Source organism: Balaenoptera musculus, chromosome 3 (assembly GCF_009873245.2).
Source record: "Balaenoptera musculus isolate JJ_BM4_2016_0621 chromosome 3, mBalMus1.pri.v3, whole genome shotgun sequence".
NCBI lineage: Eukaryota > Metazoa > Chordata > Mammalia > Artiodactyla > Balaenopteridae > Balaenoptera > Balaenoptera musculus.
The window spans coordinates 145,633,130-145,650,403 of NC_045787.1; the positions used below are offsets into that span (position 1 = coordinate 145,633,130).

At 37.5% G+C, this 17,274-nt stretch overlaps 1 protein-coding gene across 8 annotated transcripts in view; it reads right to left on the reverse strand.

Annotated features, from left to right (window-relative positions):
* The window catches only part of FBXW11 (F-box and WD repeat domain containing 11), a 132,526-nt gene that overhangs the window by 78,174 nt on the left and 37,078 nt on the right, over window positions 1-17,274 (reverse strand). For 5 of the 8 annotated variants that reach the window (XM_036846107.1, XM_036846110.1, XM_036846111.1 and 2 more), the window contains one exon: window positions 17,151-17,252. The exons of the other annotated variants lie outside the window; for them this stretch is intronic. In XM_036846107.1, coding sequence (XP_036702002.1) covers window positions 17,151-17,252 — 102 coding nt within the window. The remainder of the gene's footprint in view (window positions 1-17,150; window positions 17,253-17,274) is intronic. 8 annotated transcript variants of the gene reach the window in all.

Sequence of the window (17,274 nt, forward strand, 5' to 3'; positions counted from 1 at the left end):
AGGCACTCTCATATACTTCTGGTGGGAAGGCAAATGTGTACAACCCTTCTGGAGGAGAATTTGGCAATATCTAACAAAAATACGTAAGTAGCTTGATGTTTTCATCCGGCATTACCTTTGATCCTGTATCAACCTTTTTTTTTGTTTGTTCATTTTTGGTTTTTTGGGGGGTTCTTTTTTTGAATTTTATTTTATTTATTTTTTTTATACAGCAGGTTCTTATTAGTTATCTTTTTAATACATATTAGTGTATATATGTCAATCCCAATTTCCCAATTCATCCCTTTTGATCCAGTAACACATTTCTAGGAATTTTCCCTGAAGATACACTATAATTAAATACTATGAAAACACATATGCACAAGGTAAACATATGCACTGGAGCCCTGTTTGCAATTTAAAAAAAAACAAAAACAAAACAACCTGCATGCTCATACGTAAGATTCTAGCCGAATATACTATGGTGTATCAACACACAGTATGCAGCCTTATGCAAGAATAAGAAAGGCCTCTATGGGCTAATACAGACTAATTTTCAGGGTACATTTTTAGGTGAAAAAAGCAAAGTGCAAAATAGTATCTACCTATATACTACCCTTTGCATAAGAAATAAACAGAAGTAAGAAAATATACATGTGTGTACCTGTTCCTTAGTGCATAAAGAAACCCAGGAAGGATAAGCCAGTAACTAAAAAAATTGGTTACCCAATGGAAACAGGATGGAAAGAACAGAGGAATGGGAACAGGACAGAAAGGATGACCTTTCTGTATTGTTTCTACTCTTAGAACCGCAATACATGCTTTACATACTCAAAAAAATAAAATCAACAACGATTGGGAGAGAGAGATGGAATATCAACAGAAACAAACGAACCTAAATACATTTCAATTGAATAACATAATCATACTTAATGGTGAGGAAAAAATTAACCCAAGTGACTCTGGAACTCAGCAGTTAGAATATATAGCCAAAAACAAAAGTTAATTGTAAAGAAATATTCAGTATGGTTAGTAAATTTATTTTTCAGTGATATAGGTAAGCAATTCTAAAACTACTGAATATGCATTCTAGAACTGAGCAAGTGAGTAAATATACTGTGGAAAACAGGAGTCACTGTTTCTCACTGTTAGAGAAGGGAGTTACAAATATGAAAAGGGCTACCTTAGAAAACTAGAATGAAATCTGTAAGACTGGACTAGAACTATCACTGCGAACTCGTGGTTTTTTAATACATAGAAAAGGAGGGAGTTTTTTTCACAGAGACAAAATTATACATATATTACCTAACACTGTTGGCTGAGAGAGCCTATAGAAGCAATGACATCCCAATAGCACTAAGCACACTTACCAACCAGATCTAAATACCATTCTTCACAAAAAGAAACCAAGGCTCCTTACAGAATTGACTAATTCCAGGGCTGACTATGGGAAAATACAAGATGAGCCTGGAAAATTTTTTTTGCCCCAGAAAGCAAGAAGTGCTTAAAGAATTATGAGGACAGATCAAAAGGATACAGGACCCAGCTTGAAAGGGCATGCAATGGCCAAGCTTTGAACAATCTGACCATCAAAATACATAATCATAATAACAGATTATAACCCACTGAAAAAAATAAGAAACCACAAGTCTGTAAGTGAATAAACTGAGATTCTAATGAAAAGAGGACATTTATACAGTTTCAAAGTACCTCTCCACAAAATACTTAATTACAGAGAGAAAAAGGGTAACTTTATAGTGAAGAAAGCTCCTAGATACCACCTTCCTCAAATAATCAAGATGACCACCATTAGTAACAAGAGAAATCAAAATCATGTACTACCTAATAAGATGCAAAGATAAAGAACACAGCGTCACTTCTGTGATATTCCTTTCCAAGATGTATAAACTAAATTTAATCATACTGAAACAGACAAACCTCCATTGACAGACATACTACAAAATAACTGATCTGTAATCTTCAAAAGTGCCAAGGTCACAGAAGTCCAGGAAAGCCTGAGAAAATGTTCCAGATTGAAAGAAACTAAAGAAGTATGACAACTAAAGGCGGCTTATCATTCTGAACTGGATACCTTTGCTACAAAGGACATTATTGGACCTTTGATGAAACTCAAGAGACTGAGGACTGGATGGTAGTAATGTATCCAATGTTAATTTACTGATTTGATTCTCATATTATGATTATGTAGAACATCCTCCTTTGTAAGAAATATACACTAAAACACTAGAGCATGACGGAGCATTCAGTCAGCTTTACTTTCACACAGTTTGAGAAACAAAAAGTTCTTAGTACTGTACTTACAATTGAGCTCAAGATTGTCTCAAAATCAATAAGAATAAATCTTTCAATGGGGTTTGCAATAACTAATACCCAACACTTCGAACTGTGGGATCATAACCCTAGGAAAAAATTGTGCTGAAATGTTTTGTGCCTTTTTCACCACCACTGTCAGATGACTTTAGTAAACATCTCAAACCAGTACTGACTGAGGACACTACAGGCTCAGTGTCTTCCCCAAGCCATTCACTACTAGTTGACAGGGATTCATCCATCCGTCTCTTTCCTGCGAACTCTACCAGATCCCTCTGGGAAATGTTTCTTCTGGCAAAGTTTTTACTTTGAAATTAATTAGGTGATGGTTTCTTCTGGTTACCATTACTCTAATCCTTAATTTTTCATTTCCTGTTGTCTTATAGATGAAGGATTTAACATTTGCCTTTTACTCCGAATTTAAAAAGATGGAAGCATGCTATAATATAAGAGATTTTACAAGGACTTCGGTAAGCGACTCCTGGTTTTCTAAAGGGAGAATGGGGTAGAAAGAACCTTCCTTTACTAGGGTAAACAGTTTTCATATGCCATCTATCTACAAAGATTGGCAGCTGGTTCTTTGTACTACCGGGTCATAGCACAGTGCATGGCACACAGCAGGCAGTCAGTAAAAATGTACAAAATGTATGGGTGATTCTATACTTTCTGTATTTTCTGAATAACCTCATCTAAACTGAATAATCTCAATTTTGAATTCTAGTCAGAGCACCCAGGCAATTCAATAAGAAGTTGGAAAATGTCTCTCAAGTCTTTTATTCTTGGCCAAGCATATCCAGTATTATTAGATCTTATTTTAGTAGGCCATGCCTTAGCTGACTCAACATATACTCAAACTGCTCAGAGAGGAGAGCTGCCACTTGTGAAGAGGCCTGTGAATTTAGAGTATCCTACTGAATCACACAAATCAGCCTTGTTAAATTTGTTTAGAATAATAATGTTCAATCCCAGTGAGGGTACAATGATATGCAAACCCTCTGGAAAACAATTTGACAGGATATATACAGTACATCTCCTAGGAATATATCCTAGGTAATTAAAAATGACAGCAAAGATTTATGCAAAAAGATGGAGATTTGTTTTTAATAACTAAAAGTGAAGAGTTTAAGCACCCAGAAAAATGTCAAATTATGGGCTGTTCATGAAATATGGTAATTTCAAATTATGAGAATTTTTAATGATAGGAAAACATTAACACAATAATTCTGAATAAGTGTACAAAGCATGTAAAGTAAAATAAAGCATATAAAGTTATATATATAATCATATATATATATAATTCTCAACTATGTAAAGCATATGCAAAGACTAAAAACTCAAAGACAATATGCCAAAATACTAAGAATGGCACTCCCTAAATTGAGGATTATTTCTCATTTTTCTTTCCACTTTTATCCCAACATTCTACAATATGCATGTACTACTTTTATAATCAGAAAAGATTTTTTAAGCAAAACAACAATACAATAAGCTATCTTTCAAAGAAAAATCAATTTTTACTCAAGGAACTCCCTTCAACTCACTTGAATACCTGGATTCAAAGAACTCAGAGAACTAAGTCCAAAGTAGTTCTGGCTATGACAGCAAATACCACTACCCCATATAATCCCAACAAAGCTTAGAGACAGCCATTCCTTCACACTCCAGTTTATTCTGTCTGTCCAGGAACTATTTTAGAAACAGGTGAATTTGTCATTCAGTGAACAGTAAGACATGACCCTTTTCTCATGGAACTTCGGATTCTGATGGGGGAAAAAAGACAACAGACAGGAGGAAAAAAACAAACATGGAATGTAATTTCAGGCAGTGCTAAGTGCTATGAAGAAAAAATAAAGTAGGGTAAAGGAACGGAGTGAAAAGCAGGAAGCTATTTTAGATTGGGTGGCCAGAGAAGGCCTCTAAAGAAGAGATATTTGATCATGCACACTACTGGTATAACAACATAAATAGCATTCCTATTGCGTAATTGTCCTAGAAAACCCTATTTACAACTTAAAATACAGATAATCGTCTCTATGAAAATAGTTTCTACTTTAAGAGGCAATAAGGTGTATTGGAACCAGAGAGACTAGGTTTAAATCCTGGCTTTGCCACTTAGTAGGTGTGTGCCCTTAGGCAAGTCGCAAGCTTTCTTTCTCAGTTTCCTCATGTATAAAACAGACATAACAAAACCTAGTTCATAAAATTTGTTCAGAGGATTAAAAACGACAATATATGGGAAAGGGCTTAGTAATGTGTCTAGTGTTAAGTGTTAACTGTGAGTTCCCTACACACTTATGGTTCTTCCATAAAATGAGTACTATGTACTGAATGACTCTTTATGAAGAATCATTACTGAAGCATTTCATTATTGCAAGTAGACACATATCATATTTTTATCTTCCCGTACCATGGACTCCAAAGTCCAAATCACCTCTGACTAAATGGTTATTAGATATTGGTGATATAAATGATATTGGCTTGATAAGACTGGTATCATTTTTAATAATGTCACACTCACCTTTTCTTTCTTCATTTGGTCATGGACTACCTCTGTTCCCATTTGTATCCCTAACTCCAAAGATTGGCCTCTTTTCATTCACAGTTGTAATGGTTAATTTTATGTGTCAGCTTGGCCACAACAAACTTGGCCAGCTGTGTGGTCAAGCATTAGTCTACATGTTGCTCTGAAGGTATTTTGTAGATGTGATTAACATTTATAATCAGTAGACTTTGAGTAAAGCAGATTACCCTCCAAAATGCAGGTGGGGCCTCATGTAGTAAGTTGAAGGCCTTAAGAGCAAAGATGCTGCCTCAAGACTGTAAAAGATAAATCTTGCCTGCATTTCTGCTTCTCTGCCACACAAATTTCAAATTTGCCAGTCCCCACAATCATGTGAGCCAATTCTGTAAATTATCCATCTATCCATTTATCTATCTACTACTGGTTCTGTCTCTCTGGAGAACGCTAATACACTGGTCAACCTTACGAGTTGGTCCCCCTGCTTCCTCTCTTCATTCTATTATCTATACAGCAGCCAGAGGTCCTATTAACACATTAGTCAGATAAATTACACCTGTCGTCAAAATTCTCTAATGACTTCCCATCTCATGCAGAATAAAAGCCCCAACCCTTGGGGTGCCCTACCCCCCGCCCCCACTTTCTCCATAGCACTTCTTACTACCTAAAATACCATGTGTTTCACTTATTTTCTTTCTTTTCCCACTAAAATTTAGGTTCTAAGACAGAGTGGCTTTTTGTCTATTTTGTGCACTCTTGTATTCCCAGCCCCTACAATAATCCCTGGTACACAGTAGGAGCATCATAAACATTTGTTGCTTGAAGAATAAGCAAATGAGTAAACAAAGTGTGATTTTTTTTAATGTATTCTTTGGGCTTTCCTATGTTTTCCAGTTTTCTACACCGGGCATTTATTTGTGCTATCATATACTGAGATAATGATACTGAGATAGTATACTATCATATGCTGAGAATAATATAAATTAGAATAACCATTTTGGTGGAGGATAGGTCAATGTTTTTTTGGGTTTTTTAAAATTAATTAATTAATTTTTTAATTTTTAATTTTTGGCTGTGTTGGGTCTTTGTTGCCGCGCACGGGCTTTCTCTGGTTGCGGCAAGCAGGGGCTACTCTTCGTTGCGGTGCACAGGCTTCTCACTGCGGTGACTTCTCTTGTTGCGGAGCACGGGCTCTAGGCGCGCGGGCTTCAGTAGTTGTGGCACACGGGCTCCGTAGTTGTGGCACGCAAGCTCTAGAGCGCAGGGTCAGTAGTGTGGCACACGGGCTTAGTTGCTCCGCGGCATGTGGGATCTTCCCGGGCCAGGGCTCAAACCCTTGTCCCCAGCATTGGCAGGCAGATTCTTAACCACTGTTCCACCAGGGAAGCCCTCGGTCAATGTTTAAAAGCCTTAAGAAAGTTCATATCCTTTGACTCAGAATTTCTCCAATGAATAATACAACCTAAGAAATAAGTATAGACTAAAATTTAATAACCTTAATGTCCATCAGTAGAAGAATGATTAAATTATTGTACATCCAGACAATTAAACTCTACATAGTCATTTATTAAAAATGTAGACCTAAGTTTACTAATGTGAATCATATTGGTAAAAATGGGGTTATAATTCAGTATACATAGAGTATAAGCCTATTTATAAACTAAACTAAACAAAACATACACAAATACACACATACATAAAAATAAAATGTCAAGAAGAAAAAACAATGAATGGGCACTAAAATGAAGTGAGATTATGGCTGAATGATTAATTTCTTCTTTATACTCCTCTACTGTCCAAAATTTTTGCAGTGAAAAAGTGTTACTTTCATAAACAGAACAATAAAAATAAATCAACAGAAATACATAAAACCAGAATTCTTACAAGCAATAAAATAAAAGTCTGTAGTATGAGGTATATTGTGTCATTTTTGTTGAAAAAGTAAAAAGGCATTTTTTCTTTCTTCTTTTTTTTTTTTTTTTTTTTTAAATTGAATGCAAATTTTATTGTATGTGTTTTTTTTTTTTTTTAGAAATTCACGCTCTTTTATTTATTTATTTATGACTGTGTTGAATCTTCGTTTCTGTGTGAGGGCTTTCTCTAGTTGCGGCAAGTGGGGACCACTCTTCATCGCGGTGCGCGGGCCTCTCACCATCGCGGCCTCTCTTGTTGCGGAGCACAGGCTCCAGACGCGCAGGCTCAGTAATTGTGGCTCACGGGCCCAGTTGCTCCGTGGCATGTGGGATCTTCCCAGACCAGGGCTCGAACCCGTGTCCCCTGCATTGGCAGGCAGATTCTCAACCACTGCGCCACCAGGGAAGCCCAAAAGGCATTTTTTAATGTGGCCTGAATCCCATTTACCCACCGCCCTATCCTCAAATTACGTATACTGTTAAACCTTACTCAACATGCACACTACCTTATCCATCACGCACACTGTTTTGGAAACCATAAATTAAAAGTGTTAGTAAAACAAGGCGTAGTTTTCATTTTCCCATAGCAGAGGCTCTCTTCCATGGAAAATATATGTGATTTCTTGAGTGCCTAAAAATATGTATATGATCAATGAAATTAATAAAGTGCTATTTCTTGAGGGCTAGTACTATGTGCCAGGCATTGTGCTATCATTAAAACTTTCTCCAAAATATGAATTTACTTGTTGCTTCAAATTCTGAGATCACCAAGTCACCCTATATTCAGAAAATATGACATGGAAATCACTAAAAAAAAAAAAAAAAAAAAAAACCCAACAATTTCAATTCACAGTAAAAACAGGAAACATCACTTCTTTAGAAAAATGCTAAAATGAATCTTTCTGTTTGGCACTTTGAACTTTCAAAGCTTATCATCATTAACAGGACACTTTGAAACCAGCATTGTATGTATGAAAGACAGCATGATACACCCCGGACCATGACAAGCCTAAAGAGGTTAATAACTGATGATGATACTTGAGAAGTAAAGAAGAACAAAAGCTTGAAAGAGATTTCTGTGAGTGGGCATCATCAGATACAAGGAAATGAAACATGAGCATATGATCTCAAACCAATGGGGGAAAGGCGAGATCAGTAAATAGTATGCAGAAAACAGTGTGGCCATTTAGAAAGAATGTGGATTCCTGATTCATAGCATATACCAAAATAAATTACAGAGAAACGGAAAGATTTAAATATAAAACATAAAGCCATGAACCACTAGAAGAATGGTAAAGGAAAAGAATGACTACAGATGGCCAACAGGCACATGAAAAGATGCTCAACAATGCTAATTATTAGAGAAATGCAAATCAAAACTACAATGAGGTACCACCTCACATCGGTCAGAATGGCCATCATTAAAAAGTCTACACATGGGGCTTCCCTGGTGGCGCAGTGGTTGAGAATCTGCCTGCCAATGCAGGGGACACGGGTTCGAGCCCTGGTCTGGGAAGATCCCACATGCCACGGAGCAACTGGGCCCGTGAGCCACAATTACTGAGCCTGCGCGTCTGTAGCCTGTGCTCCGCAACAAGAGAGGCCGCGATGGTGAGAGGCCCGCGCACCGCGATGAAGAGTGGTCCCCACTTGCCGCAACTAGAGAAAGCCCTCGCACAGAAACGAAGACTCAACACAGTCATAAATAAATAAATAAATAAATAATAAAAAGTCTACACATAACAAACGCTGGAGAGGGTGTGGAGAAAAGGGAACCCTCCTACACTGTTGGTGGGAATGTAAGTTGGTGCAGTCACTGTGGAAAACAGTATGGGAGGTTCCTCAGAAAACTAAAAATAGAGTTACCATATGATCCAGCAATCCCACTCCTGGGCATATACCTGGACAAAACTATAATTCAAAAAGATACATGCACCCCTATGTTCATAGTAGCACTATTCACAATAGCCAAGACATGGAAACAACCTAAATGTCCATCGACAGATGAATGGATAAAGAAGATGTGGTACATATATACAATGGAATACTACTCAGCCATAAAGAAGAATGAAATAATGCCATTAGCAGCAACATGGATGGACATAGAGATGATCATACTAAGTGAAGTAAGTCAGAAAGAGAAAGACAAATACCATATGATATCACTTACATGTGGAATCTAAAATATGGCACAAATGAATCTATCTATGAAACAGAAACAGACTCACAGACATAGAGAACAGACTTGTGGTTACCAATGGGGAGGGGGTTGGGGGAGGGATGGACTGAGAGTTTGAGATTGGTAGATGCAAACTATTACATACAGAATGGATAAACAACAAGGTCCTACTGTATAGCACAGGGAACTATACGTTCAATATCTTGGGATAAACCATAATGTAAAAGAATATAAAAAAGAATGTATAAATGTGTATAACTGAGTCACTGTGCTGTACAGCAGAAATTAACACATTATAAATCAACTGTACTTCAATAAAAAATACATTGAAAAAAGAAAAAAGAATAAGTATGATTATATAAAGAGTAAAAATTTCTTTCAAAACCTTCTTCAAAGCACAAAGCATTATAAACAAAACTGAAAGGCAAATGTAAAACTAGAGAAAACACTTGCAATAAGTGACAGAGTTACTGTATTTAATATATAAAGAATTCCTACAACTAAGATTTTTTTTTAAAAAGTCATTTTAGAAAAATGGAGAAAAGGTATGAAGAGGTAACTCATAAAACAAGAAGTAGAAATGGCCAATAAATAAATACGTATTTTAACATTTTCATTTATCAGAATGGCAAAAAAATACAAAATTAAATTATCCAATGCCAGCTAAGGCATATAAAAAGGGACTCTCTCATCCGCTGCTTTTAGGAGTATAATCTGAGCCAGCCTGTCAAAAGTACAATTTAGCAACCTTAAGTGTTTCAATGTGCACATTCTTTCACCTAAAGAAATAATCACAGAAGTATACAAACACTTAGCTACAGTGATGTTCTTCTCAACATGGATGTCTCAAAAATTGGAAGCAGTCTTGACAAGGAAGGGAAGGTTTCTTAAAATCAGTAATATATATATTAAATGGAATATTACGCAGTGATTTTTAAATGATGGTAGAAAGTCTTAATTTATCATGTTACTATTTGTCACTTTTTATTATTAGTTTAAATTGGAACAAGTATAGGTTGTTTTTAATAATATTTTTAAAGTAAACCTTAAACATTTTTAAATGATATCCAGAGCTTATAGAAATAAACTAGATTATAAACTGGTTCACCCTCCATGAAAATGATTTAGCCTCACCTATCAAAATAAATCACTGCCCGTTTTGTAACAAATCACTGAGCTATATAGTTAAGGTTTCTGTACTTTCTACACATATATTATAATTCAAAGAAGAAAAAAAAAATGTACTCCTCGCCCTCACTGCCCCCAAATCTATGGATGATAAAAGTTGGTGAAATTTCCACTGGTGAAAGAGTCAGACTTTACAAAACCTGGGGACATGTCTGCAATATGACAGTAAGTAAATAAAGAGGGAAAATCCCAGTAATTGTTGGCTACATCATCATCCTATGAACAAAAAACCAAAACATGCAACGGTAGACAACATTAACTGTTAACATTTGTTGCGGGGGGGATGGAAAGGAGAGATTATTACTTTTCTGTATACAGACAATTTAATAATAAAACACTGATACTCCTTGACCAAGCAACTGTACTTCTAGGAATTTATTCTACAGACATAATCATGCAAGCCTAAAGGTATATGTTCACTGAAATTAGCAAAGTGCCATAACAGAAAAAAAACTGAAGCCTAAAGTTCCATTAATAGGGAACGGGATATACATATATTTTTAAATGATAAAGCCAATATGATGAAATATTATTGCATCCATAAAAAAGAACAGGGTTTATATGATTTTATATGCTGATATGGAAAGATGGGCAATGTATCTTACTAATTGAAAAAGTTATTAATTGAAAAATAATATGTATAATATGGTTCTATTTCTATTTTTTTAAGTTTCTGTCTAAAGGATAATGGGAAACTCAGAAGTGATACTTTGGGAAGTGAGACCTGGGTTCAAAGGAAACTTTACATGTCTTTTATAACCTTCGGTACCAGTTGTACTATTTTTTTATTCTTTGAAACTTTTTTATATTTTTTTTTTCTCTGACATAAAACAGTGATTTGTCAAACTCCTTTTTTTTAAAGCTATCTTAGATTTGTTTTAAAATGCCCCAGAAAAAAACAAAGTTCAAGAAAGAGAAAGTTGGACTAAGAATAGCATAATTTTGAAAACTGTTCAAGGCTGAGTTGAATGGATCGCTTTACTTTTTTGTGTGTTTAGAAATTTCCATAGAATTTTTCACATAAAATCTTACTAAGAGTTTTGCTATATAATACAGATAAATCCAGAGCTATTCCAGGTGAGTAAGTGAGAGAGGCATTATCCTTCTAGTGACTCCAAAGTCACACTCTGGGGTTCCATGGGACATTAAAACACCATTCTTATAATCATTTTCATCACCACAATAACAAAGAGAACCTGCACAATTTGATGAATTCCTCCCTGCCCAATAGGCAGGAGGAAGACAGACCTTAAAACAGCAACAAATGTTCTCTCTGGGTGGTGAGGTTACCAATGGATTCTTTTTTTTTTCCTTAAATAACTATATTTGTAAATTTTCTTATACAGGGAAAAAAATGTGTTTTTTAACGATCATAAAATACTACACTCTACCACTGAAAGGTTACTCCACACCTTCACATTATTGGCCCTAGAGTGCAACAGAATAATGAACAAGAAATAATAAATCCCCAACGCTCATTAAAAAAAAGACAGAGACATTGAGTTGGAACAGCCATGTGTGACCTTAGGAGACAGCCCTGAACAAAACAAGAACACCTGACAGCAGGGGCCATATCATATCATATGCCCAGTCTTTTATCTTATTCTTATCTTGCCCTGGACTCTAAGACTGGAATTCCCTCTTCTTGAATAGGGAACCAGGGGCAAGCAATGAAAGAAATGGATTTTCGTTCCTCAACAGCAAGCAATTGGTAAGGTGTAGCTGTTATCTCCCCTCTACCTCAGACAGACAGATATAACTATCTCCATGTAAAGGATGAGGAAACCGTGGGTCAGGAAAATTAAGTAACTTGCCTAGTGTCACAAAGCTATTAAGCATCAGGCAGAAGACTAGAATTGAAGTTTGTCTTCTCCAGAATCAGGATTCTTTCTACCAAGCTATCTCCCTTCTCTAAAAAATATTCTCTTACGTTGGTAGCTGTTAAGTTCCAGCTGTAGTGTTCTCAAACCAGTGTGTCTCACTATACATATTGAAAAGAAAAGAAACAAGAAAGGCAAATGTCAAGAAGTTCTATTAATAACTGCCCAACACTACCCACAATGGAGCTAGACGAGAGGCACTAAAACTTGATTCACATGACCTCTGCTGTCATTTCAAGCAATCAGTCCAACTCTTTAAAAAAGCTTATCACTAACACTCTTCCCAACTGAGAGCTTGCAAATGGCATTCCCAAGAAAACTTGTCAGTTCACTACATGGAACCTCTACATTCCAGGTGCATTAGCTTTCAACTTTTTAATGTTAAATATAAAGAGGAAGGGGCTTCCCTGGTGGCACAGTGGTTGAGAGTCTGCCTGCCAATGCAAGGGACACGGGTTCGAGCCCTGGTCTGGGAAGATCCCACATGCCACGGAGCGACTAGGCCCGTGAGCCACAATTACTGAGCCTGCGCATCTGGAGTCTGTGCTCCGCAGCGGGAGAGGCCGCGATAGTGAGAGGCCCGCGCACCGCAGTGAAGAGTGGCCCCCACTTGCCGCAACTAGAGAAAGCCCTCGCACAGAAACGAAGATCCAACACAGCCATAAATAAATAAATAAATAAATAAAATTTAAAAAAATAAAAATAAAAAAAAAAAAATAAAGAGGAGGAACTTCCCTGGTGGCGCAGTGGTTAAGAATCCGCCTGCCAATGCAGGGGACACAGGTTCGAGCCCTGGTCCGGGAAGATCCCACATGCCGCGGAGCAACTAAGCCCGTGTGCCACAACTACTGGGCCTGTGCTCTAGACCCTGCAAGCCACAACTACTGAGCCTGCGTGCCACAACTACTGAAGCCCACGTACTCTAGGGTCCATGCTCCACAACAAGAGAAGCCACCGCAATGAGAAGCCCGCACACCACGATGAAGAGTAGCTCCCACTCGTCGCAACTAGAGAAAGCCCGCGAGCAGCAACGAAGACCCAACGCAGCCATAAATAGATAGATGGACAGACAGATAGATAAATGTATTTTAAAAGTAAATAAATAAATAAAGGGTAATTGTTTCTACCCAAAAATAGCAGTTGCCAGGTTAAGGTCACTACAGCATGGTGACCAGAACACTGGCTTTGCAGTTATCCATCCAGACCTAGGTTCATAACTTAGTTCTGCCACTTAAATAAATGTGTAACCTTAGGCAAGTCAATTCAATTCCATAACTTCATATACAAAGAAGCCAAGATAGATAACTTCTCCATAAAGGATTAAATGAGATAACCTAGTACCTAGGGCCCAACACTTAAAAAGAAGGTGGGAAATAAATGATACATATATATAAATAATACATCTATAGTCATATATATATGATACCTATATGATAATTATATTATCATATATATGATACATACATACATGGTCTGAACTCTTGATTATATGATGTAACAATCAACTGGTTGAATCTGGTTATCTGAACCAACTAAAATATTGATTCAGTTCAGCTTAGTTCAGAGACAACAAGATATTCTAGTTCAACTGTTCTAAAAAATGTTGAGGGTTAGTCCTAGTTCAAAGTGTTTCACTTTTTTTTTTATTTTGGCTGCACTGGGTCTTCATTGCTGTACACGGGTTTTCTCTAGTTGCGGCGAGCGGGGGCTACTCTTCATTGCGGTGGCTTCTCTTGGTGTGGAGCAGGGGCTCTAGGCGCGCAGGCTTTGGTAGTTGTGGCTCACGAGCTCCAGAGTGCAGGCTCAGTAGTTGTGGTGCATGGGCTTAGTTGCTCCGCGGCTTGTGGGATCTTCCCGGACTAGGGCTCGAACCCGTGTCCCCTGCATTGGTAGGCGGATTCTTAACCACTGCGCCACCAGGGAAGCCCAAAGCGTTTCACATTTTTTAAAAGTATGTATGTATGTGTGTGTATATTTCCGTGTGTGTGTGTGTGTGTGTGTGTATATGTGGCTAACTTCAGAATTTCATCTCTCACACACACACACACATACAGGGACTTCATTTGTGGTTCAGTCTAGATTTTTGTTCACAGGTCTGCTTACTACAATGGGTTCCTTGAGAACAGGGAACAAGTCTGTATTGCTCATCTTTTTATATACCCAGCACCAGTACAGGCCCTGGCACATACCAACTGTTCAGTAAATATTCATGGAATTGAATTTTCAGAAAAGCCACTCAGGAAACTCTCTAGCTTTAGGATTCAGGAGGGCTCAGCTTGGCAAAGGGAATGCAATTTCCCCCACTATAGATATTTGGCAGGTTTTCTTTTTTTATTTTCAGATAATGACTAAACAAGCCACACACTGGATATCGCAATAGTAAAGTTTTCACAAACAAAACTAAAATGGAAAACTCTAGAAATAGTAGCATTCCAGTGTAGAGGAAAGAAAACCAATTTTGGTATCATGCAAATCTTGGGTTCAAATGCTAGCTCCACCACTTCACAGATATGTAAAGATTAACTTGGGTCCAATCACACATATCACCTCTGAGACCCAGTTTCTACATCTGAAAAAATGGGAATAATAATACCTATCTCATAGGGTTGTCACAAAGCTAATATATGTGAAGCCCCAAGTACAATTGGTGGTGATTTTTTTTAACAGTTTTATTGAGGTGAATGAGTGATTTTAATTTTTTAAGTCTTTACTATTCCTTTTCCCCTCTCACAGGTGGCAGAAACTATGCCTAAAGGGAACTACAGTACTATCTTTACTCCTGCTTTTCAGAAGGTACACTAATTCAGCCATATATCAATAGATAGGCTAACTGGCTAAAGATGCAACTGTTCATGGGTCCAATGTGGTAATTTTAAGGGAGGCCCTTTCATGCAACTCCAGAGCCCCAGCAAAGTCAACCAGGCCCTTTGGGTAGCCTGTTCCTTCTCTTCTTAATATGGGCTTGCTGAGAGGCATGCAATGTGAAGCAAAAGACATCTTTGTGATAAACCTAAGATGTAGCAAATAAACAAAAGGCATTCTTTGAAAAAGCTCATACCCAAATTAAATTTTAATCACTAAGTTTTAGCACTTGTTTGGATACTGGAGGTAGAAAGGAGAAACACTAGTGTTAAAATAATATGTAAAACCAAGTGGGAGAGAGAAAGGAAGTCTTCCGGGTTCATATACATATGTTTACTTTCCATTCACAAATGGAACAAAATAGAGTAATGATTTGCTAATTCCAATCAGCTGAGTACATATTTCACTTTACTGTGCTGCATACTCTATCATAAACTAAAGAAAATAAAAACCTAAGTAAATAAAACTCCCTAATACACCTCTGAAGACAATATTTGTTCCATTCACATTTCAGTGAATATCATTCAATATTTCACCTTATTTCAAGGTCCAATCAAGGCAAAGTTTACATTTTTTCTCTTAAATGATTTTCACTGGGAGGGATGAGTCAAAGAAGAACTTTTAACACATTTGGGTTTCCATTTTCAACAAGGTAGGAACCCATATTTCCTCCCACTCACCCCACCTCCAGAGAATTCACAATACTGTTACTAAAATATATTGAATAATGCCTTCCATCGGTCAATTACTTTTAACTGAATGCAATAAAAATAATCTGCACATCCAGACCTCATTAACAGCTACAATTCTTCGCCTGCTTAAATTTCTGGAAAAAAAAACTAGAGCAGTCCACTAAAAAGCAAACTGTAACATTCAAGTAAGCATCTTCAGAGAAACAGAGACAAAGATGTACACTATTACTATAATGCAAATATCCATTATTTAGCACCAAGGAGATCACATGCAATAATGTCTGCTATTTCAAGAACATTTTTGTTAAAGGTACATCACATGCAGGGAAGCCGCTTTTCCAAGGATAAACATACATAACCCTGCAGCATCGCTGAAACACCCAATCCCTGGACCCTAAGAGTTCTAACCCAACTTTTTATACTGACCCTAAGACAGCTGGATCTTACATTAAATTCACTCTCTAGTTAACTGTGTTAGTGAGGTTCCAGCACAGTTTTCTAAAGAAAGCAATCTGAATCAATAACCACACCAATGCTGCTCAGAATGTTTGCTCATAAGTAAATAAAAAGCATGATCCCAATATGAAGGAAATTTTTCTCCTTCCTGGCCCCCCCAGCTCCATTTAAAGACTGTAAACATGAATAGAAAGATAACCTTGAGAACAGTAAAGTCACCCATACCATCAATAATATCCCTCTAATTCATTTCCTGATTCTACAGTGTTTTCCTAAAACAGGGCAGTCTCAACAGGATGCCAGGAATTCAATATTGCTTTTTAAAGATATATCAAACTGTCTGGAATATACAGTGATGAAAACTGAATACTGCTACTGAAACCATACTAAATTAAATACATGCTTTCTCTAAACAGAGCTTCCCCAATAAAGTCACAATGTTTTCTGCCTTGGCTCTCTTACAATCCATCCCAACAAGTGAGGTCAGTCCAGCTGCACTCCTGCTAATAGCTTTTTTCTGGAGCAACCCCTCCCACACCCAAAAAGAGTTTTACTTTTATCTGTGGAATTCTCTGCCAGCCTCGGCCTGGAAAACTGGGTGTACCCTAAGGACAGGTGTGGGAGGTGGCCCAAACTGATAGTTATTGCCAGCATAAAGCCGTGATCTTTATAAGCTTCAATTTGAGGCTTTGTACCATTAGTGATTCTTTCTCCACTCCTTTATGGAAGGAGGGAGAGAAAGCAAGCCAAAAAGATGAGTTTCAAAATAGAAAAATCACCACTTGAATTATGAAATCCTCCCAACTCAACAAAGAACTGTTGAAAGTAGCCAAATGGAAAATGTCAAGGTTGTTTGGGTACATGCACAGCTATTAAACATGAGAATCACAGCTTCAAGGTGGGGGTTGGGGGGATAAAAAGCAGGAGCAGGAAAAGAGGAGCAGAACAGGGCCCAGCCAAAGACCCATTTGCTCAGAAGGGCCCCTCCTGGCATGAACTCCTCCATGTGGGGCACCCAGGCTGGAGGAAAGCAGAGGGTTACACAGAACATTTAGCAGACTTAACATTGGATTAAACACACTACTGCAAGTTTCAACAAATGTTCATGGTATACGTAAAAAACACATTTACAACAAGAAAGAAGAGAGGCACCTGGAGACATCTGACACTGGGCATGCTCTGCAGGCAACTCAGTGCGCACATGCTCTCTACCAGGTTGGCGCAGCCTAGCCACAAAGACCTTGGCACAGAACACTGCAGGATGACAAAAAGGAAG